Raw genomic sequence first — 27,105 nt, forward strand, 5'->3', positions numbered from 1 at the left:
CGTCCCCCCGGTGTCTGAGCCTACGTGTTATGGTCGTAAACTTGGTTGAGTTGGAGGTTTTAGGATTATGAAATCAATGATTAGGTGCGTGTGTCCGGCATTAGTGTGGGGTCCAACACCGCCTCCCCCGGGGCCTCCATGTCTACTATTTCCTCCTCTTCGTCCCTCGCTCCTGTACTGTCCCTAAGCGCCTGGACCAGGATCTCCCATGCTAGTGCCGCCTCCTGAGCTTTCTCATCTGCCTTACGCCTGGCCAGCTGGAGCCTAAGGGTGCTCTCCGCCGCAGCCCATTTCAGAAATTCTTTCAACCATTTTTGATGTGTCGGTGCTGTCTTAGATTTCCAACCCTTGGTGAGCTCCCTCTTTGCAATAAGGAGGCCCATGTCTATAAATTTACTCAACAGTTTGGTTTTGCGTGTGTGCGGAAACCAATGTAGAAGGACGACCGCGCTGTCGTAGTGCAGGACTCTATCTGTAACCTCATTCAGGGTGTCCCCCACCCCTATCCAGTACTCTTGCAAATGTGGACAGTCCCTGAGCATGTGTATTAAGTCAGCGCCTACTAGCGTACATCGGGGGCATGCTGCATCTACTGCGCCAAAGTATTGTGCTATTTTATTCGGAGTGAGGTAGGCCCTATGAAGGATGTAAAGGTGTATTAATTGGAAACGGGCGTTCCTAGTGCTTTTCTTAGCGCGCTGAATCAATTGGGACCATGTTGTGTCAGGGATTTCCTTTTGTAGATCAGTCTCCCATTGTGTTTTGAGGCGTGTTAGTGGTGGCATGTTTTCCGTGCTCATTCTGGAGTAGAGACACGTAACCGCCTTGACTGTTCCTGCCGTCATCATCGTGTATTGGCACGCCAGTGATGTTTTAGGTTCAATCAGTCCCTCCCCCCAATGTGCCTGAATAGTCCTCACCACTGCCGCATGCAGTAAATAGTCTCCTCGTGGGAGATCATATTGCTCCTGCAGAGTCTGGAATGCCGTCAGCACCCCGTCGGTATATAGGTCACCCACCATCTGTAGTCCCGCCTCCTCCCACAATTGGAGGTTCGACCAATCCCCTCCATGCGGAAGCGCCGTTATCATCCCTAATGGTATCTCTGGCGCATATGGGTGACCAGGACCGGCACGCTTTTGCATGCGATTCCAACACAGCCGCAGCGTCCTTTCTTCTTGGGTCAACCCTCTGAGTATTAATTTCTGCTGTAGGGCTATGTATGCCAGCACATGGCGGGGGGTACCCGCGTCTCTCTCTTGATCAGGCCCCCGGTACACTCTTGCCACCTCCTGCGTGAAGAATTGCAGTTGCGCAGCCAGGTAATAGAGCTCGAAGTCTGGGACCGCTAGTCCGCCGTGATCCTTCGGGCGCATGAGAGTCGCCAATGCGATTCGCCGCCTGCCTTCTCCCCATAGGAAGGATACTATGTTAGACTTCAGGCACCTAAACACTTCTCCCGGTATCCATACAGGGAGGGTCCTGAAAAAATACAACAATCGTGGCAGGGCGAACATCTTAAGGAGGGACACTCGTCCCGTCATGGACAGGGGGAGGGTAGCCCAGAGGACATGTTGCCCTTCAATGCTCGAATACATCGCCCGACGTTCCCGTCCAACAAGTTGGCGGGATCGTGGTAGATGTAGACTCCAAGATAATGCAGACAATCTGGTTCCCATCGCACATTGATGTTGGCCGTTGGACATTTCTCCGCTTTCCGGAGCGGAAAGAGGCAAGTTTTCGCCCAATTCACCTTCAAGCCTGAGAGTGCCCTGAATCTCAATAGTAGATCCTCCGCACCCTTAACCGCCTCTTCGGCATTATCTAAGAATAACAGAAGATCGTCTGCGTACAGCGATATATGGTGGTGGGTCCCTCTAGCTTCAAGTCCGTGGTACGCATCACCTCTTCTAGCCAGCATTGCAAATGGCTCCATCGCCAGAGCAAATAACAGAGGAGAAAGCGCACACCCCTGTCTCGTTCCCCTGTTCACCTCGTAGCGATCCGATATTAAAGCTCCCACTCTCACCCTCGCGCCTGCCAGTGCATAAAGCACTTTGGTCCATTTTATATAGTCGTCCCCTAGACCGAAACACCTCATCACTGTGTAGAGGTAGTCCCATTCCAGGCTATCGAATGCCTTTTCAATGTCGACTGACAACACCATAGGGGCCCTTGCAGTCTGCGGAGGGTCCGCTATAAGTCTAAGCAACCGCCGAATGTTGTGGGATGTGTTTCTAGTAGGGATGAAGCCTGATTGGTCCCCATGAATCAGACCCTTCATATGGGCTATCAGTCTTGTGGCTAGGATCGTGCTTAAGATTTTGTAATCCGCCGTCAGCATTGATAACGGCCGGTATGACGCTGGATCTGCGCTATCCCTGCGCGGTTTTAACAATGGGATCATGATCGCCTCGCGCATCGATTGGGGCAACTCGCCCTTCTCCTTGGCTTCATTATATATCATTCGAAGCCTTGGGGCTAGTAAATCCACATACTTTGCGTAGAACTCAATAGGCAGCCCATCCATCCCTGGTGTTTTGTTACGCGCCATTCTCTTTATTGCTCCCCTAATTTCCGCGAGGTCGACCGGGCCTCCGATTGTTTTAACATGTTCCGGGTCTAGCCGAGGCAGCTGGATCTCTGCTAACAAGGCTTCTGTCGCTTCGGGTCGGGCCTCCAAGCCCCTCTTGTATAAGTTGCCGTAATAGTCTTTGAAGCACCTCACTATGTCCAGCTGGGTGTTGTACACTTCCCCGCCCATTCCTTTTAGGGATAGTATCGAGGTGGAACCCCTATTGGGGTTGGCCAGCCAGGCTAGGAGTGTCCCTGCCTTATCCCCCTCAGCAAGAGCCTTAGTCAAATAAGATTTGTAATCAAAGCTGCGTAGGCGCTCCACTTCGACAGCCACCGCTTCTCGTGCCGCACAAACCCTATCCTGTAATTCGGGGTGGTTGGGTCGCGATTTCTCAGCTTCCCGCAATGTCCGTTCAGCCTTGTCTAAGTCCTCTATCAACGTCCGTCGTGCACCTGCAAATTTCCCTATACAGTGTCCCCTTACCACTACCTTGAATGCATTCCATTCGGCGGCTCGTGAGGAGGTAGTCTCCTCGTTCTCTGTAAAGTATTGAGTGATTCTTAGTTCTAAGTCTGCGCTGAACGGCGGGTCATCCAGCGTGTCTGGCCGGAGCCGCCACGTCGGGATCGGCGCCGTCCCGTTCATCCAGGCTAGTGTGAGTAGTAGGGGATTATGATCTGACATCGTACGTGTTAAATATTCTGTACGGGCAACCATCGGTAACACTTGTTGGGAGCATAGGAATGCGTCTATACGGACGTGGAGGTCGTGCATGCTGGAATAGAGTGAATAGTCCCTCTCTACAGGGTGTTGTATGCGCCACACATCAGTTAAGTCCCACTGCTCCTGCCAGTTCAATCTGTGTTTCGCCAATCTATGTACTGGGGAAGCGTGCAGTGGCGGGTGTGATCTATCCAAGGCGGTGTCCTCAATAGAGTTGAAGTCACCTCCCATCAATATAGGGCCAGCGAAGTAGGCAGCTAAGTGCTTGGATAGTTTAGTGAAGTAAGCCGCTTGCTCAGTGTTTGGCGCGTAAACGCTGCAGAGTGCTATATCACGGCCCCTGAGTAATCCCTCAACAGCTACAAATCGCCCCTCCGGGTCCACAGTATGCCTAGTGACCTGGAAGGGGACCCCGGCCCTAATCCAAATTAGTACTCCCCTCGCAAACGCTGAGTATGTAGTGTAGAACAGGTGCCCCCTCCACCTCCGTTGTAGTGCGGCCCCCTCTTTTTTAGTTAGATGAGTCTCCTGCAGGAAGGCAATGTGGACCCCCCTGCGGACAAGGTAGGAATGAATTTTGTGCCTTTTAGTCATTGAGTTCAGACCCCGCACGTTCCAGGACACACATGTTAATGACCCCACACTATCCATTATCTCGGTATCGTCGGCTGAGAGCCCTGAGCAACAGTGGCCAGACACCAGTAATGACCCCTCTTTCACCCATCCCCAACAGTTTCGTCCCCCTCTCCCATAGCCCTCTGTCTCCTCCCTGCTCAGCCCCTCCCCCCCTTCCCCCACCCCTGTCCTGAGTTACCCCAACGTCTCCAGACATCCTCCCCCCTAGAACAGGACCTAACTACAAAAGAGTTACCCCCGTCCAAACAATTGAGCAAAGTGCTCTCAAAACTTTCTACTCCGCAGTCTGTACTGCAGCGGCCTTATGGGCCTCTGGGCTCGTGGACTAGCTTCTTCTATGGAATTCGCCTCCCTATTCCCCCGCCCCTCAATATGCATCCAGACTCACGATTTTCCAGGCTTACGTCCGCCTGCTCCAGTGGTTGGACACGCCTTCCCAGTCAGGCTGTCGCCGCCAGACCCCCCCTGGTTCGAGGTTTAGCTGCCGAAGACTTCCTCTGCTGTTTGTGGCGTTACCGTCGGGCCCCTTGTGCTGTCCACCTCCGACAGTTCAGTTTCCGACCCCGTTCTTTTGCTCTCCGAGATCGATTCTCCCCCCTGCTGTGGCGATACCACGCCCGAGACCTCCTTCACCGCTTGCAGTGCTGCTTTCCGCTCCACTGTCGTTTGTGATTCCGTCGGCTTTTTCCGATGTTGGCCACGTTTCCGAAGACGCTTGGATCTGCGCACTGAGCCCTGTTGGAATTCCTCCTCAGCTCTGTAGCGGGCCCCATCCGTTCCAGCCTTGTAAGAGTCCCACCAGGTCCAAGCATCCGCCGATGATGTAAAGAACAGTGCCTTCCCATCCAGTGAAATTCGGAGCCTTGCCGGGAACAACAGCGAATATTGCAGTCCCTCCGTTCGTAGTTCTTTTTTAATGGACAGGAACGAAGCACGTTGTTTTTGAGTTTCGAAGGTGTAGTCCGGGAACAACGTAACTTTGCTATTATCAACCTGGAATGGTCCCGCTTCCCTCGCTCGTTGTAGAAGCCAGTCTCTGTCCCTGTAGTGGAGCAATTTAATCACCACCGGTCGCGGGGGGAGCCCCGGTTTCGGGGGCCGGGCAGGTACACGATGTGCTCGCTCCAATGTGAAGAATGGGGACAGACCCTCCGGCGCCACCACGGTCCGCAGCCAATTGTCCACGTATCCCATTATGTCTGTCCCCTCCTTTTTCTCCGGAAGGCCCACCAGTCGTACATTGTTTCGCCGGCTTCGGTTTTCCGCATCCTCTGCCCTTCTTTCTAGTGTCTGGATGTGGTCCAGGGCGTCCATAAGTTTTCCTTCCAGAGTTTTTTGTCCCGGCACTATGTCTTTCAGAGTGATTTCCGCCTCCTTGACCCTGTCGGCTAGCTTCCCATGGTCGGCTCTCAGGAGCCCCAGGCCCGTCGATACCTGAGCAATGTCTTGCTGCAGAGCATTATTCGTGGCTGCAATGGCTTCCAGGATTTTGTCTTGCATCGTTTGCAACTCTGACTGGGGTTGGTGCATGGCGTCTGGAGCCTCTGTGGCCGGTCCCCCCTCACCTTTCGGCCCTTTCGGTTTTCCCATGCCACTTCCGGGTGAACAGCCGGTCCAGCTCGGGCAGGCCGTGACAGACAGTCCACTCAACAGGATGTCAGGTCGCTTCTTCCAGTGAGAGCCGTCACCTGCCAGGTAGTTGCGGCCTGCGGTCTGCGCGGTCGGGGATTACTCGCCGGTAGTGGCCGTCGTGCCCCAGGGGCCCCGCTGCTGCACCCGCGCGTGCCCCCCTCTATAGCGTGGGGGGGGGGGGTGTCTGTGGCTGTCTTTCTCCTCAATTCGGCCTGTTTTGTCCTGTTCACTGCTGCCGGGCGGGCCCGGTTCCCACGCTGCACCCCGGTGCCGTTCTCCCGTGGTCCTCTCCTTACCGTGGGCCGTTGCGCCAGTAGCCGGTGTACCGGGCTTCCGGGCCTGCACTCTCGTTCGCCCGTCGGAGCGGGCCCCCCAGTGGGGAGTCGGGTCGTCTTCCCGGGAGTGGAGCAGCCAGTCCTCGCCGCTATTCACCACCTAGGCCGCGCACCAGATCGGCCCAAGGTCGCCAGCCAGTCGCCACCCCCTCCCTATCGGTGGTCTCGCGGCCCCTGGCCGGGCACAAATCCGCCGAGGGCGCTAAAGCTCGCGATCACCAGCGCACCACTCCGCTGGGGCACTGCTCCGTCGGTCAGTCCAACACTAAGTGCCCCTCCAGGTGGACATAGGGTGCCGTTTTCCACTTCAGATGCCCCCGGGAGTAACACAATGGAGTGGGTCTGCAGAGCGGTTGGGTCCAGTCACGGGATCAAAGGCGCCTCACACAGCCCAGCAGTGCCTTAATGGAGCTAGCCGGGCTCCCCCCAGGTTGTGCGAGAGGAGGCAGCCGGATCTCCGGGCAGGCCTCGTGCGCCGCCCTCCGTCGTCGCTCTCACCCCTCCAGGGCCCCCAACCGCCTTCCGTCGCTGCCGCTCCCGTACCTCTGCTGGTCCGCAGCGATGACCCGCCTATTTCTTGGGCCCGGTGGCACTCCTGCTGCCCGCCTGGGGCTCCGCTTGCTCTCCACCTTCAAGCGCCGATGCGCCAACGTCAGGGGGGTCGTGGGCCCAGAAGCCGGGGTGTCGATTTTCGGGCTCCCCGGGGCCTCAGCCTCCGCTGGGTACTGCAGCACTGCACAGTCCCCACCCAGTCCGCTGTCGCCGGGGCGCTTCTTGGGGTCAACCCCCGCCTTACAGATCTGACGGTCGTTGACAGCTGCGCCCCGGGCCTCCGCCGGCAACAGTCCGGTGTCTTCTGCCTCCTTACGCCGCCATTTTGCTCCCCGTCCACTCGGGCTCCGTTCGGCTCGTTGCGCTGGTTGTGGTCGGTCTGCGGGCCAGCCACGCACCCTGAGCAGGCACCGATGGTAGATGCGGAATCGACCCGAATTTCACGGGGATTCCGCGTTGAATTTCGGATAAAATGCGGATAAGTGGGCCGAGGGCCGGGAGCCTCACTAGGCTGCGTCCGCTTGCATCGGCTGCTAGCCACGCCCCCCTTCCGTATCTGACTTCATGACAGTTATTGCAGTGCCTCTGCGGCCCTTGAAAGAGAAAACACACTCCTTCCGTATCGGACTTCGTAGAAGTAGTTGCAGTGCCTCTGCGGCCCTTGAAAGAGAAAACACACTCCTTCCGTATCTGACTTCGTAGCAGTTATTGCAGTGCCCCTGCGGCCCTTGAAACAGAAAACATACTCCCTCTGTATCTGACTTCGTAGAAGTTACTGCAGTACCTCTGTGGCCCTTGAAACAGAAAACACACTCCTTCCGTATCTGACTTCGTAGAAGTTATTGCAATGCCTCTATGCGGCCCTTGAAAGAGAAAACACACTCCTTCCGTATCTGACTTCGTAGAAGTAGTTGCAGTGCCTCTGCGGCCCTTGAAAGAGAGAACACACTCCTTCCGTATCTGACTTCGTAGCAGTTATTGCAGTGCCTCTCTGCGGCCCTTGAAAACAGAAAACATACTCCCTCCATATCTGACTTCGTAGAAGTTACTGCAGTGCCTCTGCGGCCCTTGAAACAGAAAACACACTCCTTCCGTATCTGACTTCGTAGAAGTTATTGCAATGCCTCTCTGCGGCCCTTGAAAGAGAAAACACACTCCTTACGTATCTGACTTCATAGAAGTTATTGCAATGCCTCTCTGTTGCCCTTGAAAGAGAAAACACACTCCTTCCGTATCTGGCTTCCTAGAAGTTACTGCAGTGCTTCTGCGGCCCTTGAAACAGAAAACACACTCCTTCCGTATCTGACTTCGTAGAAGTTACTGCAGTGCCTCTCTGCGGCCCTTGAAATTGAAAACACACTCCTTCCGTATCTGACTTTGTAGAAGTTATTGCAGTGCCCTGCGACCCTTGAAACAGAAAACACACTCCTTCCATATCTGACTTCGTAGAAGTTACTGCAGTGCCTCTGCGGCCTGTGGAAAGAGAAAACACACTCCTTCTGTATCTGACTTTGTGAAAGTTATTACAGTGCCTCTCTACGGCCCTTGAAAGAGAAAACACACTCCTTCCGTATCTGACTTCGTAGAAGTTATTGCAGTGCCTCTCTGCGGCCCTTGAAACAGAAAACACACTCCTTCCGTATCTGACTTCGTAGAAGTTACTGCAGTGCCTCTCTGCAGCCCTTAAAACAGAAAACACACTCCTTCCGTATCTGACTTCGTAGAAGTTACTGCAGTGCCTCTGCGGCCCGTTGAAAGAGAAAACACACTCCTTCTGTATCTGACTTCGTAGAAGTTATTGCAATGCCTCTCTGCGGCCCGTTGAAAGAGAAAACACACTCCTTCCGTATCTGACTTCGTAGAAGTTACTGCAGTGCCTCTGCGGCCCTTGAAACAGAAAACACACTCCTTCCGTATCTGACTTCGTAGAAGTTACTGCAGTGCCTCTCTACGGCCCTTGAATGAGAAAACACACTCCTTCCGTATCTGACTTCGTAGAAGTTACTGCAGTGCCTCTCTGCAGCCCTTGAAACAGAAAACACACTCCTTCCGTATCTGACTTCGTAGAAGTTACTGCAGTGCCTCTGCGGCCCGTTGAAAGAGAAAACACACTCCTTCTGTATCTGAATTCGTGGAAGTTATTGCAGTGCCTCTCTGCGGCCCTTGAAAGAGAAAACACACTCCTTCCGTATCTGACTTCGTAGAAGTTACTGCAGTGCCCCTCTGTGGCCCGTTGAAAGAGAAAACACACTCCTTCTGTATCTGACTTCGTAGAAGTTATTGCAATGCCTCTCTGCGGCCCGTTGAAAGAGAAAACACACTCCTTCCGTATCTGACTTCGTAGAAGTTACTGCAGTGCCTCTGCGGCCCTTGAAACAGAAAACACACTCCTTCCGTATCTGACTTCGTAGAAGTTACTGCAGTGCCTCTCTGCGGCCCGTTGAAAGAGAAAACACACTCCTTCCGTATCTGACTTCGTAGAAGTTACTGCAGTGCCTCTGCGGCCCTTGAAACAGAAAACACACTCCTTCCGTATCTGACTTCGTAGAAGTTATTGCAATGCCTCTCTGCGGCCCGTTGAAAGAGAAAACACACTCCTTCCGTATCTGACTTCGTAGAAGTTACTGCAGTGCCTCTGCGGCCCTTGAAACAGAAAACACACTCCTTCCGTATTTGACTTCGTAGAAGTTATTGCAATGCCTCTCTGCGGCCCGTTAAAAGAGAAAACACACTCCTTCCGTATCTGACTTCGTAGAAGTTATTGCAGTGCCTCTGTGGCCCTTGAAACAGAAAACATACTCCTTCCGTGTCTGACTTCGTAGAAGTAGTTGCAGTGCCTATGCGGTCATTGAAACAGAAAACATACTCCTACCGTATCTGACTTCGTAGAAGTAGTTGCAGTGCCTTTTGAAACAGAAAACATACTCCTTCCGTATCTGACTTCGTAGAAGTTATTGCAGTGCCTCTGCGGGCCTTGAAAGAGAAAACATACTCCTTCCGTATCTGACTTCGTAGAAGTTATTCTAATGCCTCTGTGGCCCTTGAAACAGAAAACATACTCCTTCCGTATCTGACTTCGTAGAAGTTATTGCAATGCCTTTGTGGCCCTTGAAACAGAACAAATACTCCATCTGTATCAGACTTTGTAGACGTTATTGTAATGCCTCTGTGGCCCTTTGAAACAGTAAACATACTCGTTCTATAGCTGACTGCGCAGAAGTTTAACACCTTACATTTTTCATTTTTCCCTCAGTTTTTCTCACTATGTTAATACATTTTTTATAGAGCCTATTCTTATCAATACCAGGTGTTTGTGTGCTTTACAGAATACAACAGTGAAGCACAATAGTCTCCTTACTGTTGATACACAGGGAAGAAACATTTGAAGAATAGAGACCAGCAGTGCTAAGTCAGTCTTACACAGTTATGAAACTGAAACCAGATATCTGCCAGAACAAAATGTGAAAGAACAGAAGAGACACTACTTACTATCCAGGGCCAAGTGGCTTTCAGTTGCCTAGACGCTCCTGGAAAGAATATAGGAGAGCCATTTATGCAGCCAGACATAAATATCTTTCTGATAAACTCCAGGAGGGAAATAACTCCGCAAAAGAACTATTTACATCTTTAAAAGCTGTCGGAGACGCAAAAGGCCACACACAGAAGAATGGCGCCAGCCTCGCAGGACCATTGTGAGCACAAAGCCTTGGAAGACCGGGAAACTGTTTAGTGAAAACTAACATCAGGCCGGCCCTAGTCGTTGACCAATGATAAAGTTAGTTCTACAACATGTGAGGACCATTCATGCCCCGCGGGAGTCATGAAGTCGAGCAGGTCCTGGCGACAGCGATCACCCAATTTGTAAACAAATGCTTTAAGATCGGCTACATTCTCATTAATGACACATTTCTGAATTTCTTCTTTAGTAAAAGACGCATTTTTAAACCTAAAAAACACCCTAAAAAACCTTTGGAAGATTCAAATATTCCCTTCTTGCTGAAAATACCAGAACACCTTGTGAGATTGTAGCCTTACGATGATCTGAAATCCCAATCACACCTGGGAGGATGAAAGGCTGGTTATGCTAATGATAAACGGGGACATCCTTCGGCTGAGATCCCCTCTTTCGCATTTCTGATTTCTTCCTTATTAGGTCAATTCTATATTTTTTTACACATTGGCATGTTATTTTTCCTTTGATGTAAGGCTGCCTTTTTATCCTGCCATATCAAAAGGATTTAAAATCATTAACCTCACACTCCAAGCACAGGCTGCAGTCATTGCTTAGATCTATCTCACTTCATGACAAGTCTGCTCATCCCGTGGAAACAGCTCCACGGCTTTCTGCAAAGTCTCCAGTCAATAACCTCATTTGTAGCAGCTTTTGGAAATGTAACACTATTATCTCCCCAGGAATGGAGAAACATATGAACACATGACTCGAGGAGCGAGAAGTTCTACAAGGAACACTACTGAACTCGTTTATGGTTGTTTGTTTACCACATATTTCCTAGAAAATAATATTTTCTAATATTATTTCCGAACCCTTCCTTCACCCAGATCCCCAGGGTGCGTTTCTGCTGAAAAACATATTGTGTTCCATCCTTCGAAGAATTTGACGTTATCTATCTCAACCACCGTCCATGATTTCTTCCTCTGCGTACCCGGGTAGATGATGAGTCTGAGCCTCATGGGACTTGGGATTCCATCTATTAATATTCCTATTAATCTTCCTAGCAGCCCCCCTACCTGCATTTGTCTTGAAATTTGACCTCCAGAAGAGGGGTCGTTCTCCAGATGAAACTTCATTGGATCTGTAATAATAATAATAATAATAATCCACATTTGTAAAGCGCACAATCACCCGTAAGGGTCTCTAGGCGCTGGGGGCCGTCGGGAAGATTAAGCGAGCTATTGCCCAGAGTCACATGGTGCTAGGCTAACCTGCCGCCGGAGCCGGGGATCGAACCCTGATCCCCAGATTCCAGCGTCATTCGCCCTGGCCGCGGCGCCACACCTCACCTCCGCGTTCTTCCGGTTACACGTCTCCCTATGCCCTCTGGGGTATTCTTCCGAATAACGCTCACGGGCTGTGAAGCACATCACTTGCAGTCATTGCATATTATGCACTGCATGGGTCTCCAGCTCGAGTTTTCTATACAAATACCACCTCACCTGGTTGGTCTCCTTTAGGCCTTCATTCCAAGGTATGGGGTAAACCAAAATGTGATTCGCCATTGGGGGGAACAGATACGCACAGTAAGACAGTATGCAAAAAAAGGTAGTTTGGGTGATAATGTTGCATGCTCTAGTTATGCATGTAGGGTCACCTGCAAACATCTAGTATCACCTACTGACATGTCCATGAACATATTGTAGATAGTTGGTTCCTATATGGCTTCCCTTGTTTGCGGTACAGCACGTTAAAACTTGCGTTCTGCTGGTTTAAGTGTGATATGATATAAGCGCACGTTCACCAAAAGGTTTCATGGCGCTGGGGCTCTAGCGCAAAACTGGCGGCAGATTAGAGAAATGACTTAGTCATAGGCTTGTCTGAAGAGCCATGTTTTTTGCAGAGTTCTACATTGCTCTTAGGAGGTTGATGCTCTTATGTTGGCTGGAAAAGAGTTCCAAGAGCCAGGGGCCAACACAGCGAACCTAGATTCCCCTAGACCCAGATTTGTGAAAGCACTCCGGGAGAGACCCCGGCAGAGTTTGAAAGCATGTCCCCTGGCCCTTGACAGCCTTGAAAGACAGGCGGAACTCGGGGCTGGGGGATTTGCATACAAATTCCACACATAAATCACTACATCCTGTTGCAGGTGACACACATCATGAGGAATGGGATAGGAATTATGCCCCTCCACCAGTCCTACACCCGAACCCACCACAGTTGGCAGCAGCTGAACAGCCAACAACACAGCTACCAGGAACAGAGCAGTCACCACCAAAGCAGATGGTCAGGTACCCCTACTATCAACGCTGCCTTTGCCATCATCCCAGCCATTTCTGCCACCACTGCAGCTATTTATGCTGTCATGTAGACTGCCTTCACCATCATCACAGCTTCCTGTGCCACCATCCCAGCCACATCTGCTTTCCTGCTAACTTCAGAGAGAGGTTTTGGCCCCCTGGCTTTCCCTTGCCTGTGCAATGGGTAATGCTGCTAAAAATCTGGGGGTTTGGTTGAATGAGAACCTGTCTTTTTCAACCCAGGTCAAGAAGCTGATTTTGACCTGCTTCGGCATTCTGGAAGCCCTGAGGAAGTTTCTTCCTCTCCTTCCAAGACATGCTAAAGAAACGGTTGTTTGCGCCTTGATCTTGTCCCGCCTGGACTATGCCAATGCACTTTATGTGAGCATTTCCTGCTACCTCTTGAATAAATTGCAGGTTGTTCAAAATTCGACTGCCAGACTCCTGCTGGGGGTACCTAGCAGGTGTAGTGTGTGCGTTCATTTGCGCTCTTTACACTGGCTCCCTGTGGAGTCCCGAATAAAAGGTAAAACTTTGGCTATTGCCCGTAGGGCTCTTCATGGTTCGGGTCCTACCTACCTTCAGAAGAGGTTTGCCTTCTACAATCCAGTGAGACAGTTGTGGTCTTTTTCCCAACTTCTGGTGCAGACCCCTAGGTTCAAACGCCAAAGGCTTGGTGGGAGTTCCTTTGTGCGGAAAGCTGTTTTGGCATGGAATGCCTTACCCTTGGCGCTGTGCGGCATACAAGAACTTGCAATAAAAAAAAAAGTTAAAAACACTTCTCTTCTAGTTGTTGCCCTGGCTTTTGTCTCCTTTTCCAAGTACGCGCCGGGACACTCTGTCGAGTATTTGCGCGCGGAATCAATACATATAACATAACAACACCTGCACTTTCCTCCATTCCAGCTGCCACTTTCATGGTTTGCATTGTCAGCGTTCCGTTCATCATTTGTTTGCTGTAACACTTTTTGCCCTAAGTGGGATGGGTATGCTCAGACTTGGGTCCCTTGCTCACTGTGCCACTGGATTCAAGCAAGCCGGGCTGAAGAAGGGTGACATACCCTGAAACTGGTCCCAGGATGCTTGTTTCAGGAAGGCTTGGCAGTTCGGTCTGGACTGTTCCCAGGAGGCACAGGGTCAAGACTGATTTGCATATGGCTGGGTCTAAACTGGGATGGCATGGTGAGCAAAAGAACGATGGATTTAACCCAGATCTTTTGCCTGGGGGAGAATGTTTGCATTGTCAGCATTCCGTCCATCATTTGTTTGCTGTAACACTATCATGGTAGTGGGCTTCAAGGTCAGTGAGAAGCTTCTTATCTACCTACAGCCAGGGCCCATCCTCTTTAGCCAGGAGCAGGAGAGTCCATAGGATATATCTGACCTCAATGTGTCTGACGATGGTGGGCCTGAGAGTTTCTCACCTCCAATGGCCCATGAAAATGTAGCTGCCACACCACCTTTTACTATGCAGTGGGAGGGGCAGGGGTAACGTGGCTATGGTGCTCCAGGAGCTTTCATGGCAGATAGGCAGCAAGAGACAGGGCTGTTGTCTCCTGCAGACCCACAGGGTGACTGCAAAGTCTATGTCTGACCTGACAGACATCTGTAACATCCAGAGGAGAGGCTCACAGCGTTCACCCTGACCATTGTCAGAGAGCAGAGGGGCTAGTGTAGATAGGGTCAGCTTTCTGAAGCAGGTCTAAACTACTGGAAAAATAGGAAATAACTGTGTTTAGGTTTCGCCTGCCCAGCTCTTGCAAAAACTTTGAGGTCTGAAGTAACTTACCATTGGTTGGCTCCCACATCACTCTTGTTTCCTTGCTTGTTTTTCATCACTGCAGCCTCCTCACTTCCTGCTTCTTCCTGGGGCTTCTCTGTGTATCCCTGTTGTGGAGCATGTACCATGTAGAACGTCTTGTCTGCGGCCAGTGTTCTTCCAGAGGCCCAGACTCCTGCAGGTATTCCTTTTTCACTTTCATGTCTCTGCAGTTTGTCTTCATTCCCCCACCCTCCTCCTGCTGTTACTGCTCTCTCTCATTGGACCAGCCCCTCACTTGGGGAGGGGGGGGGGTTGATCATGAGCAGGTGGGCTCTGCTTCTTTTAATACTGGGGACGGTATTACAGCACAGCTGCAAAACCAACCCCCGGTAACAAAACCAGCCCCCACAGCAGAAAGCGAGCCGCCGCCCTTCCAGCCTCCCTGGAAATGCCTGGTGCCCGCTACAGCCAGTCCGGCCATGATTTTATGGCGCTAGGACATTAATGAACTCAGCAACATTTGCAGTTCTGGCATCGTCTGGGAGGCTATAGAGAATTCAATGTATTGGTATACTAAGTTGAGCTGGGCATTTCCGACCTTTGTAATTCAATGAAGGTAGACTGCGCCAACCCTTGCGCCATGCCCACTGCCTGTTGGAATTGCACCAAATTTGCATTTGCAAAACCCAGATGCAATTAACCTGCCTGCATGTTTGTGATCACATCAGATGATTTTATGGCATATTTTTGCCCACTCCATGTAGCAGCGATTTTACCTCAAGTGTCTGTATGAACGCCTTAACATCATACATTCCCTTCCGTGTTCCTCAGGGCACCTGATCCTTAAATGCATGGCTCTTTAATTCAAGCCATCAAACAACAGTTGTGAAACTTTTCTAGATTTTTTTTATTATTCCTTACCTCTGCCCTATTAGGAGTCACACCTGTGAAAGCTTTTTGAAATTATATGTAAATGTGCAAATTTTAGGTACCATCTCCCCTGCAATATCACTTAGAGATCCAACAAAGAGCAGAGAACAAGGACTGGTTTCTTTGTTGCAATACCATTTGCCACCTGATTATCCTCAGAATAAACTTGATTCACCAGAACCATTTCTGTCGCAGACTCCTCAGCCGATTCCAGTTCTAAAATACCAATGCGGGTCCAGTTTAAGGCTATTTCCCACGCGTATAGTTTTCTTGTTGGCGTGGTACGAAAGGCTTTCCTGAAGTTTAAGTGGCTCACATCCATCATCCTGACATGGTTTATTTCCCCACCTGGTATAATTTTCTCCTCAGTTAAACCATGCTGTTCTGGATCTGAGACTCCACTCATATAGAGAATTTGCCTTTTACTTTCCTTCTGCTGCCAAATGGACTGGGTTAGTTTTGTTAAATGTATTTACAAAGCACACCAACGGTAAGCTTCTTGGCGCTAAGGGTGTCACATAAAAGATCAGAACGCCAGGTTAGGGTACTAAATTTCCTAATTTATGATGACCTGAAGCGTGATTTAATGCAAAATGGGAGAATTACCCTACCAGATCCTCTTTTAATATGGCAAAGAACCTACAGCAAAATGCAGACATGAAGATAAAGAAATTGCAAAAAGCAATACAGGAGCTAGAAAATGAAATCAAGGCACTAAATCTCTCTCAACCAACCAAGAAAATCGGTGACATATTTAAGAATATTAAACGGTAACACCAGGACGATATTAAGGAAGGGAATCTAAATAAACTGGAAATGGACGAATAGGAATACAGAGATTTATTTATTTATTTAGCGATTTATAGAGCGCCTGGTGACCCGGAGGCATCCCCGCGCTGTAGCATTTGTGGAGACCAGAGGGGAGAGGGGACTTTATTTTGGGAACAGCAGCGTTTTCAATTTTTTCCGGAAAAGGAGATGGCTGGGTTCCAGCCTCAGGGGGCGAGGAAGTGAGTTCCATCCTGAGGATGCTTTTACAGAAAAGCGTCGACCGCCGGTGCGTGCCTTCCTGTATCTGGGGACGTTGGCCAGACGCTCATTGTCCGAGCGTAGGGACCTGGGGGCCTTGTAGGGGGTGACCAGGTCTCTCAGGATAGCAGGGCCGAGACCGTTGAGAAGTTTGTGTGCGGTGCACAGGGCCTTGAATTCTACCCTTTGTCGTATTGGAAGCCAGTGGAGGGCCTTGATCGCTGGTCTGGCTGAGACTCTGGAAGGGAGATTCATAAGGAGCCGGGCAGCTGCGTTTTGCGTACGCTGAAGTTTAGCCATAGTGGCTTCAGGAGCTCCCAGATAGACCGTGTTACTGTAGTCTAGCCGCGTAAGGATCAGACCTTGGACCAAGAGTTTCCTAGATAGGGGCGGAAGTAGTGGGAGGATCCTGCGGATGGAGCGCATGAGACCAAAACAGGTGCCTGCTGTTTTGGCTGCTTGGGTTTTCAGAGACAGCTCGGGTTCCAGCCAGACTCCTAAGGTCTTAATTACTTGTTTCGGGGTGGGTACTTCCCCGAAGACGTCTGGCCAGACCGATGAGGGGATGGTGGTCCATTGCTTGCCCAAAAGCATGACTTCTGTCTTTGATCCGTTTAGCTTGAGCGATGACTCGCACATCCAGTGGTGAATTTGCTGGAGGCAGTTCGGCAGATTGTCTGGGTGATTGTCCAGATGTGAGAGTGAGACGACCAATTGCGTGTCGTCCGCATAGCTCACTATCTTGATCCCGAAGGGGGCGACGACATCCTCGAGGGGGGCCATGTAAGCATTAAATAAAGTGGGGCTTAATGATGACCCCTGGGGGACTCTGCTCGCAAGGGGGAGGGAGGCAGAGTGGGAGTTGCCATCCCATACCTGGAACGAGCGCCCTGAAAGGAAGGATTCTATCTATGTGAGCGCCGAACCTGCGAGCCCTGCCACGGCCAGCCGATGGAGTAGGACACGGTGGTTAACCGTGTCAAAGGCTGCGCTGAGGTCCAGGAGGATCACTGCCACTGACCCTCCTGAATCCAGGATGCACCTTGCCTCCTCGATGACAGCGAGAAGGGCGGTATCTGTGCCGTGGCCCGGGCGGAACCCAGTTTGTGACTGCCGCAGAAGGTTGTTTGATTCAAGGAACTGTGACAGTTGCCCATTGACCAGTTTCTCGGCCATTTTGCTGACGCATGGGAGGAGTGAGATTGGCCGGTAGTTCGCCATGTCGGCGGGGTCCAAATGAGTTTTTTTTAGGAGTGCCTTGACTACTGCACTCTTCCAGCTTGGGGGGACAGCGCCTTGATATAGCGAGATGTTTATCAGCTCCGTGATCGTGGGCACGATGACAGGGGCTACTGTTTTCAGGAATCTAATGGGGGCAGGATCCAGAGGGGAGCCGCTTTTCATTTTGGCCATGGTTGTGCCTACTTCGTCCAGTGTTACTGCTCTGAAAGCGGTTAGCTGAGGATGCATGATGTTTCCTGAGAGGTTGGTAGATGCATCATTGTCCATGTGGTTCGGCAGGCAGGGATGGGGGAGGGAGACTAAAATACGGGCGATTTTGGAGTTGAAGTAGGTAGCCAATTCGTCACTTCTGTCCGCCGGGGGAGTGATGGATGAGGGGGGAGCTGGTATTTTCAATAGTTCTTTGGCGATGAGAAAGGATTCTCTTGCCGAGTTGGTGGAGTTTTTTATTCTAGTGTCGTAGCGTGAGGCTTTAGTGAGCTTCAGGGTTGATTTGTAGATTCTCACCGACCTCTGATAGGCTTCCTTGCTGGCGTGCAGCCAGTCTTTCCTCCATAGTCGCTCTGCTTTTTTGCAGTCTTTGCGGAGAGTCCGGAGTTCCGGGGTGTACCATGGGGCAGATCCTAATTTCCCGTTTTTATCCTCACGGGATTTTATGGGGAGGATAGAGTCGAGTGACATGGAGATCCACTCCCTGAATTTGCTATCTGCGGTGACCGGATCTTCCGAAGGGGTAGGGGTGGTAGAGTTCAGGGTTCTGGCCCATTCCTGTGCGGAGAGTCTGGACCATGCCCTGTCCCTGGTATAGGTGGTGGGTTTGTGGAGTTTCTTGAAGGCTCCTGGTAGGCGGAGAGGGACCATGAAGTGGTCCGTCCACGGGAGGGGTAGGGACTCTTTGGCTTGAAGGGTGGGGATGTTGGTAAACACTGGATCGAGCAAATGACCTTTAGTGTGTGTGGCTCCGGAGTTGGTGAGGTGGAGACCGTAGGCAGCCAGTTCTGCAATCAAGTCGACTGCCCCTGTATCTAGGGGGTCATCAAAGTGGATGTTGAGGTCTCCTAGTATCGCGAAGTTAGATGTGGAGTGGGCCTGAGACGCTATGGCTTCTAAGAGAGCGCTGGCAAAAGGGCCAGAGTGGCCAGGGGGACGATAAACTAGGAGGCCTGACAGTGAGCTAGTCGGCGCTAACTGGATGGTAAAAAAGAGGCTTTCGGAGTCCAGGATATGAGCGTCGTTGGCTCTGCAGGAGAGGTAGTCCCGGTAGATGATGGCCAGTCCTCCTCCTCTGCCTGAAGGACGAGGTTGGGACTGGATAAGGAAGCCCGGAGGGAGGGCTAGAACAACGTCTGAGTCCGAGTGGTCGGTAAGCCATGTTTCAGAGAGGAACAAAATGTCGATCTCGTGGTCTTCTATTAGGTGATTAATGAACAGCGCGTGCATAGGGAGTGAGCGACAGTTCAGAGTGGCCAGTTTAAGAACCGAAGGAATGGCGGGTCGACTGTGGAGTTGTAGCTGAACTGGGCAGCAGAGTGTGCAGCTGGTAAATGATCCGTCAAGATCATGGACATAGTTACATGAGCTATCATTGGTGGGTCTGAGACTGAGGAGGTCCCGACGCGAGTAGCTTACCCTAGGGGAAGCTGGGTCCGGCATGGGTTCTGGCCCTGAGCCCGGCCGTGCGCGGACGGGCGCAGACGGGCTTGCCTTAGGCGCGCCTTCGGCACGCAAACGGCACTCCCGCTGCGCTCGTCCACTGCGCTGGTATGGCCGACACTTTTGAGGCGTGGGACGTGGGCGTGGCCTCGTTGTGGGCGTGTCTACGCCTTCGAGCCGCGATGGCGGTTTGAGGGGTTTCCTGTATCAGCGCTACGTTCCGCTGTGTCAGGGGGTGTCAGGAGGGCTGCTCGGCGCGTTAGGCAAGCGCTTCTGAAACAAGTGAGTAGGTTTTTAAAAGCAGTGCAAGTGACAAGTAAGTTTTAAAACACAGAGCAAAATACAGTCCTCCGGCTTTCCGCCTCCGAGGTCAACAAAAGAATAATGCGAGACGCTTTTCAATCAGCGTTAAGTAGTCTTGCACGTGGGCGTGGCCTCGTTGTGGGCGTGTCTACGCCTTCGAGCCGCGATGGCGGTTTGAGGGGTTTCCCTGTATCAGCGCTACGTTCCGCTGTGTCAGGGGGTGTCAGGAGGGCTGCTCGGCGCGTTAGGCAAGCGCTTCTGAAACAAGTGAGTAGGTTTTTAAAAGCAGTGGAAGTGACAAGTAAGTTTTAAAACACAGAGCAAAATACAGTCCTCCGGCTTTCCGCCTCAGAGGTCAACAAAAGAATAATGCGAGACGCTTTTCAATCAGCGTTAAGTAGTCTTGCACGTGGGCGTGGCCTCGTTGTGGGCGTGTCTACGCCTTCGAGCCGCGATGGCGGTTTGAGGGGTTTCCCTGTATCAGCGGTACGTTCCGCTGTGTCAGGGGGTGTCAGGAGGGCTGCTCGGCGCGTTAGGCAAGCGCTTCTGAAACAAGTGAGTAGGTTTTTAAAAGCAGTGCAAGTAACAAGTAAGTTTTAAAACACAGAGCAAAATACAGTCCTCCGGCTTTCCGCCTCAGAGGTCAACAAAAGAATAATGCGAGACGCTTTTCAATCAGCATTAAGTAGTCTTGCACGTGGGCGTGGCCTCGTTGTGGGCGTGTCTACGCCTTCGAGCCGCGATGGCGGTTTGAGGGGTTTCCCTGTATCAGCGCTACGTTCCGCTGTGTCAGGGGGTGTCAGGAGGGCTGCTCGGCGCGTTAGGCAAGCGCTTCTGAAACAAGTGAGTAGGTTTTTAAAAGCAGTGCAAGTGACAAGTAAGTTTTAAAACACAGACCAAAATACAGTCCTCCGGCTTTCCGCCTCAGAGGTCAACAAAAGAATAATGGCAGTGTTCACCTTTGCAGAACAATATGATCACTTGATTAAGACACAAAGACAACAGGTTAGTAAGGATGACAACAGAGCTTCAAAAAGGACAGTGAGTTTGGCTAGCTCAAGAGTTAGGAGTGAAGGTGACACATCGGACACAAATCAGCTAGCTACACTTAACACAACAATGTTTTGTTTTTTTAGAGGAAGTAAAAAAGAATATATATATATATAGGCAAAGGAGACGGAAATTTGAGGATCCATAAAGAATAAGAAAAAGAAAAATCAGATGAGGGCAAAGAAGTACAGAAAGACAGGAAGAGAACAAGGGAGGAGTACACCCACGGTCATGGTCCAGAAACAAAAATGAACACAAAAGTGACCTGAAGCTTACTTGGGAATAGAAGCTGAAATGAAATCATAATACATCTTTCAGACAAAGTTTTGAGTTCAGGCATTGTCTGTCTTGCAGAGTGGCTTGAGCTTTAGGGTTACAATTTTGGGTTCATATGATATTAATCAAGGACGTATAGGTGTTTTTACGTTTGTGCTCAATCTCATTCTTACATTATTCTTTGCTGACCACCCTGTTCCTAGAATTACGAAACCTATTGCCCAGGAGGAAATTAGCTCAAATACCATGAAAGAGGCATAGGACCCAATCCTGTTATTCTATTTATTTGTGAACCAGATGGAGGTTTTCTTAGCTACAACAAGTGTATTCAACTGGAAATATCCCTCATAATTCAACTGGAAATGATCCCTTCTAGAAGTGATTCCTGTGGTTTGAGAAATAAGCCTGCTTTGATAGTTCTCACACAAAGTGACAGTGAAATATTCTACCCGAGGATAGCACAAGAACTAGCCTTGTGAGCATGGTGGATTTCCTAATGTGGGCAGAAGACAAGCTATTGTGGCAGAGTGAGAAGAGTGTTACAGGGGGGTGACAATTGATTTAAAGTATTGTGGCGTCACTTATCAGATAATGATGCCATTTTTTGGTTGCAAACACACTTGGTGTGCACTGTACACAGGTAGTTTCCTAGCACAAGAAAATCCCATTAATCGCCAGGGACTTGGGCCAATTGGTATTGTATACAGGCCAGTCCTGTACTATTAAGGACTCACTTTCTGGCCTGGATTTGGTATACAGATTTTATACAGAAGGATACCGCCCTTTTATTTCCATTACTATGGCTTTCAGAGATGGCATGGTATGTTTACCACTAATTTGAAATATGAATGCAAGTTTTCACTACAACAGTGGTGGAACTTGGCGTGCCATAACCAGGGCCAGTCCTAGAACAACTGGGGCTCCAGGCGAAATGGAAGATGCGAGGCCCCTCTAATTTGCATGCAAAATCGATTCGCGGCCAGCATGACTCACGGGTGGGAGGTCTTGCCGGGGTTCGCGCGAGGGGGGTTGTGGGGGTAATTAAAAAAAAAAATTAACTTACCTTCCCAGGTCTCGCGTCATCTCTGCTCCTGACCTGCTCTCCTTCTGTCCTGCCTCTGGCAGGAACAGGAAGCAGGCAGCCTTCCTCCCCTAAGCCAATCACAACGCTGCAATGGCAGCATTGTGATTGGTTGGGACGCCGGCCAGCCAGGCGCCTATGGGGAGGCCATTTTCTCCATGTAGGGTGCATTGGTGCCTACATGGAGAAAGGCCAGAGTGTGCATGACTGGTTTGGTCGGCCCCAGAGGGCCGACCAAAGAGTCAGGGCCCTTAGCAGTGGGCAAGGCACTCCTCCCCTGCCCTAAAGCAGACACTTCTGCTTTCTCGCAGTGCGAGTAGCAGAAACATAAAATGGTAGTTTTAGCATTTTGTGTTTCTGCTTCTCGCATAGCCAGAAAGCAGTGGGGCAACGCTCCTCCGCCCTAGTGGAGGAGCGTTGAAAGTGACATTGCAGGACTATTGATCTTATTTGGGATCCCTGAAGAGACCTAACATGGATATCAGTAACATGGACAAAAAGATAAATATACAAATGAAATAAGTCCATATATTTTAAAACTGTACATTTTTTAGATTACATTTGTCACATTGGATGGAAAAACTAGGTGCAGGCCTCACAAAGATGTATATTATTTACTCCTCGTTAACTGACTGTTTACAGATGAGTGCATGATACAATTTCCAGTTCTGCCCCATAAAGGGGGGAGATCCTGTGAGGTAATGAGGTGCGGGATCATTCAAAATATAAAATGACACAAGAGAAAACCTCTCACACCATGGATATAATTGCAAATTTCAAAAGGCTCCCTTATCTTTCTGTACCAATATTGTGCTACCTTAGGATGACATTAATGCTTCGTAATTTGTTTTAACATGGATCCTCTCACCAGTAACCCACACGCACAAGCTAAGAGACGTAGGAAAATCTTATGTTCAATCCGGCTACCTCAATCTTACAGAAATTGTATTTATGATGCTGGCTTGAGTTTTTGTATTTCGTTTTTTATTCTGTAACTCATTGCTATTTATTTTATGGTTTGCCGGAATTCATGTACATTTTTTGTTTACTTTTTCAATAAAAATACTAAACTTAAAAAAACAGATTACATGGTATTATTTCTAAATGAATGCAAGTAAACATACAGAGATTACAAACATGTTTCTTTTTGTTCTAGCCCTGATGAAGATCCAGAGACACCCTCTAATGGAACAATACACGTGTTAGCCACAAGTCTATAATTATGTAACATTAGGAATGAAGAAAACTGAAACTTGTTACTTGTTGGACACTGACTAAAAAAATTGATGGACTTTCTCTTTTCCTTTGAACTGTGGCTGTTAATAGTGGAAGGATACACCCTGTGAGGTGGCTAGTGTGAGAAGTGCTTGGTGTATAACTTTATTAGAGTAAATGCTGAGCGCAGAGCACAGACTGACAGATCATTTATTGGTTTAAGAGCTACGCCAGCAGGGGATTCCAACCACAGGGTGGCTCGTTCTTCGACCAGAGTGGAAATAGTAGATACAGAAGAACCAGATGAGTGGTATATAAGCGTGAAATTAAGAATCAGATTGTGTATTGTGTAGGCTGGACACAACTTTTGTTTTCCCTACTCACATGGCTGTGAAACGGGCAGAATTATGGCTTCCTATTACATTATATCTAGATAATTGTGCTCATCGTTCATTTCGTCCACAGCCTTTTCAGCAAGAAGTCCCCAAACCCCCTTGAATACCCTTCACATTTCTTCTTTTCTTCATTATTACTTGCTATGTATATACTCTTACCTGAACATGTGTGTAACCATTGTATTACCTATATTTAACCTTTATGCCCATGATTATTTTATGTCATTGACTTTACTGCAATATTTTTCCTGATTATTTTTGTTTTCTTTTGCCCTTGCTTTAGTTACCCTTCAATTTTTTTATGTATTGTGTATTGATACCTTGCTTTATGACAAATACAATTCTTTTCAAACTTAAAAAAGATTGTGTATTGTGCAACTGCATCCCAGTGTTTACATGTTCCTATTGATTTTTAGAGGGCATGAAGTTGATTTTATGGATGTGGAATGGATTACTTCCACACCATCGCGCGGTTCCTGCAATTTCTTTTTCATATGGATTTTGAAATCAGGTTGAACCAGCTCTTCAATGGGTGAGTCGCTTTCATCTGTGAGCCTCGTTTGCACTAGGACAATAGATTATACCTGCGGACCCTCCCGATTCAGGATGGAGACTCCAGATTTCAAGGCCAGACTCCCGATATCTGCAAAAACCTGATTCCTCTGCGGGCATCTGCGGACAAGGACTGGTCTAGTGAGACTAGTAGTATTCACTGCAAGTAACCTGCTCCTGCAGCCCAGTGCACAGCATTTTGGTCACGCTCTCTCTAACTGGCATAGTGCTGTCCCCGGGCTCCTGACAGGTAAGGAAGAACATAGATTTGCATTTCTGATATTAGATCCTACAGCAGCACATTTGCAAGTCCCATGCATGTCAATAGACCCGATTCAGGCCCACATAAAAGTCAATGAGAGGAATACATTCTCCAGATTTTTGTTTTTTAAATCTCCCCCTTTTCTCTTCTAAAATGTTGGCATGTATGAATGATCAAATGTCCAACAAGATCTGCTACTTAATGCAGATGTGTCTGGACATGTCTTACATTACACAGCACAGCATAATATAGATTTTCTTTTTTTAAGGTCTGTATTGCGTGGCTGTTAAGGGTATTACATAGGAGTAAGAAGGATAGGAACTCTGGGAACATGTTTTAACCCCTCCCAGGTGACGAGTTTGTGCCCTCCTTGTCAGCCTTGTCATACAGCATCCCTTTCCACCATGAATCATTCAAAGGCCAAAGTTTATTTTGAGAACATTGATTATACATCTCATTACTTGCTGGTTGGCCATTTGCAACCCATGCTCATTTTACATTACATTCTTGTAACACATTGCCCTCCCAAATGGTCGTCTCCGTTCCTGGCTGACAGCACTACCTTGCGTGGCGGCTTCCCTTTTGCCGGTGTCTCAGTGTTCTGCGGGGCCCTAGGCTACCCTCGCTACAGACTCTGTGGGCATCCGTCTGGTCTGTCGGGGCTGCAAGTGTCGTTCCGCTTGCCCTGGACCCTTGTTGGCCCCTCGCCTGCTACCCAGTGTCCCTGCCGTGTCGCATCCTAAGGACACTGTGTGAGCAGCTCTTCTACCTTGGTTACTCTCCCATTCGGTATCTCTCTGGGCTGCCTCCGCCCTCCCCTTTTCCCATCGACTATGCAGCTGCGTTGACGGCTTTCTTTCGGTGTGGGTGGGTTCGGAGGCAATGGTATTTGTGACGTTAAAAGGGGGTACCTGTGCCCCTTTTAACTCCCTGGTCCCGCTCAGCCCTCTTCTGCGTAATTGGGTGGCTTGTGGGTTTCAAAGGGGGCGCCCAATCCCAGCGTGCCGCCTTTCGCGGGCTTTCTCCCTGGTGCTTCCGCCTCCTGGAGGTGCCCCCAGTGGGTCCGGCTTCACCTTCCCTGACCCGTGTCTCGACTCGGCATGACCTGTTGTAGAGCTCTGCCTGAAGGGAAAAAGGCCTGCATTGCAGGCGTCAAAGAGGCATGGACAGGCGCCGATGGGCGTGCCATCAGTGTGCTGTTGGGAACAAAAGGCGTTAGGTCCTTTATGTGGTGAGGGCTAGACCTAATAACATTAGTAACCAACACAAAATGCCCAAACCACAGTTACTCAATACAATTTTTTGATATAGGGTAAGAAACACTTTATTATCGCTTCCCTGGACACCATTATTTTGTGTCAATCATTTTGTATTTTCTATAATTTGAAAAAATTGCTGACAGAAAAAAGACATTGATTGCAAATATTTACAAATATTTACAAAGCTGGACTAATGTTAGCAAACATTAAGGGCAAAGACTATTTACACATTTAGAAATCATTAGAACACACAATAGAAAATATTCTCACATCAGACATTATTGAAAAAATAATAATACAAACATATCAATTACGAACAACAAAAAGCTAACAAACACTGATTGAGAGAAACTAGGGGTTGGGAAGATAAATGATTAAATATCTTGTATATTTTAGTGCTGGACCAGCCGGTCCTAGCTTTAGTGCAACAGTAATACTTTATATCTCCCAACCAATGCTGCCGACGCGTTTCTAGACCAGACTGGAGTCACCGGTCTGTCATCAGGGCTGTATGTATCTTGTATCTGTGGGATACAAAAGCAATGTTTTGCTTAATCTAGTGTGTGGGCTCCTTTTTATCATACAGTAGCTGCAATGTCGGTGTGCGCTACATACCAAGGCTGCTCAGTGTTGAATTTCAGATCGGGTCTTTTGGGGGTCCGTTTAAATGAAATAACGTGGCCAAGAAGAGAAGCCTAAAAGAATTTAAGGGATGTTTTTAATTTTTATCATTACGAGATTGGTACAATATATTCACTAGCTAAAACAAGTTGGGGAGTGGAAGCATACCTTTTACTTTCAGTAGTGCCGAGTGCTGGCAGGGTCCATTAAAAGCGGCGTGACCATCAGTTAGGGTTCTGAGATATGGGAAAGATTAATATTCAGACGCTTAGCGGTGTGCACGTTATGTTAAACACTCGCTTGGAGAATTTGAGAAGGGATTGCCTACCTTGATTTAATCTCTCATTTGCGCATAAATGGAATTGTTGATTTCAGCATTCTCCAAAGAAAAACAAAGCGCACCCTTAGTAGAATATTTTAACTGATTCAGCGCTCAGCAAGCGCGTATTAGTGCAAGTGGGACAAATACCTGTGGCTGGAGCTGCTGCTCTGTACTGTGGGATTCGAATTTCTCTCAGTAAAGATGGCTGCCGCTATTTCCTGTTTGTTATATGCAAAAGCTATACTCGGCTTCTCTGCTTGGCCACGTTATTTCATTTAAACTGACCCCCAAAAGACCCGATCTGAAATCCAACACCGAGCAGCCTGGGTATGTAGCGCACACCGACATTGCAGCTACTGTATGATAAAAAGGAGCCCACACACTAGATTAAGCAAAACATTGCTTTTGTATCCCACAGATACAAGATACATACAGCCCTGATGACAGACCAGTGACTCCAGTCTGGTCTAGAAACGCGTCTGCAGTATTGGTTGGGAGATATAAAGTATTACTGTTGCACTAAAGCTAGGACCGGCTGGTCCAGCACTAAAATATACAAGATATTTAATCATTTATCTTCCCAACCCCTAGTTTCTCTCATTCAGTGTTTGTTAGCTTTTTGTTGTTCGTAATTGATATGTTTGTATTATTATTTTTCAATAATGTCTGATGTGAGAATATTTTCTATTGTGTGTTCTAATGATTTCTAAATGTGTAAATAGTC

General features: G+C 49.1%; 2 protein-coding genes across 13 annotated transcripts in view; one reads left to right on the forward strand and one right to left on the reverse strand.

Annotated features, from left to right (window-relative positions):
- Positions 1-23,716, forward strand: part of LOC144808862 (uncharacterized) — a 433,476-nt gene extending 409,760 nt beyond the window's left edge. For all 7 annotated transcript variants that reach the window (XR_013606859.1, XR_013606856.1, XR_013606855.1 and 4 more), the window contains one exon: positions 22,912-23,716. Coding sequence is in view for 3 of the 7 variants with exons in the window: in XM_078673669.1 (XP_078529795.1) it covers positions 22,912-22,961 (50 nt within the window). In the remaining 4 variants the exon portion in view is untranslated. The remainder of the gene's footprint in view (positions 1-22,911) is intronic.
- The window catches only part of CACNA1C (calcium voltage-gated channel subunit alpha1 C), a 2,299,705-nt gene that overhangs the window by 754,237 nt on the left and 1,518,363 nt on the right, over positions 1-27,105 (reverse strand). The window lies entirely within an intron of this gene.

This window comes from Lissotriton helveticus, chromosome 1_1 (assembly GCF_964261635.1).
Source record: "Lissotriton helveticus chromosome 1_1, aLisHel1.1, whole genome shotgun sequence".
Lineage (NCBI taxonomy): Eukaryota > Metazoa > Chordata > Amphibia > Caudata > Salamandridae > Lissotriton > Lissotriton helveticus.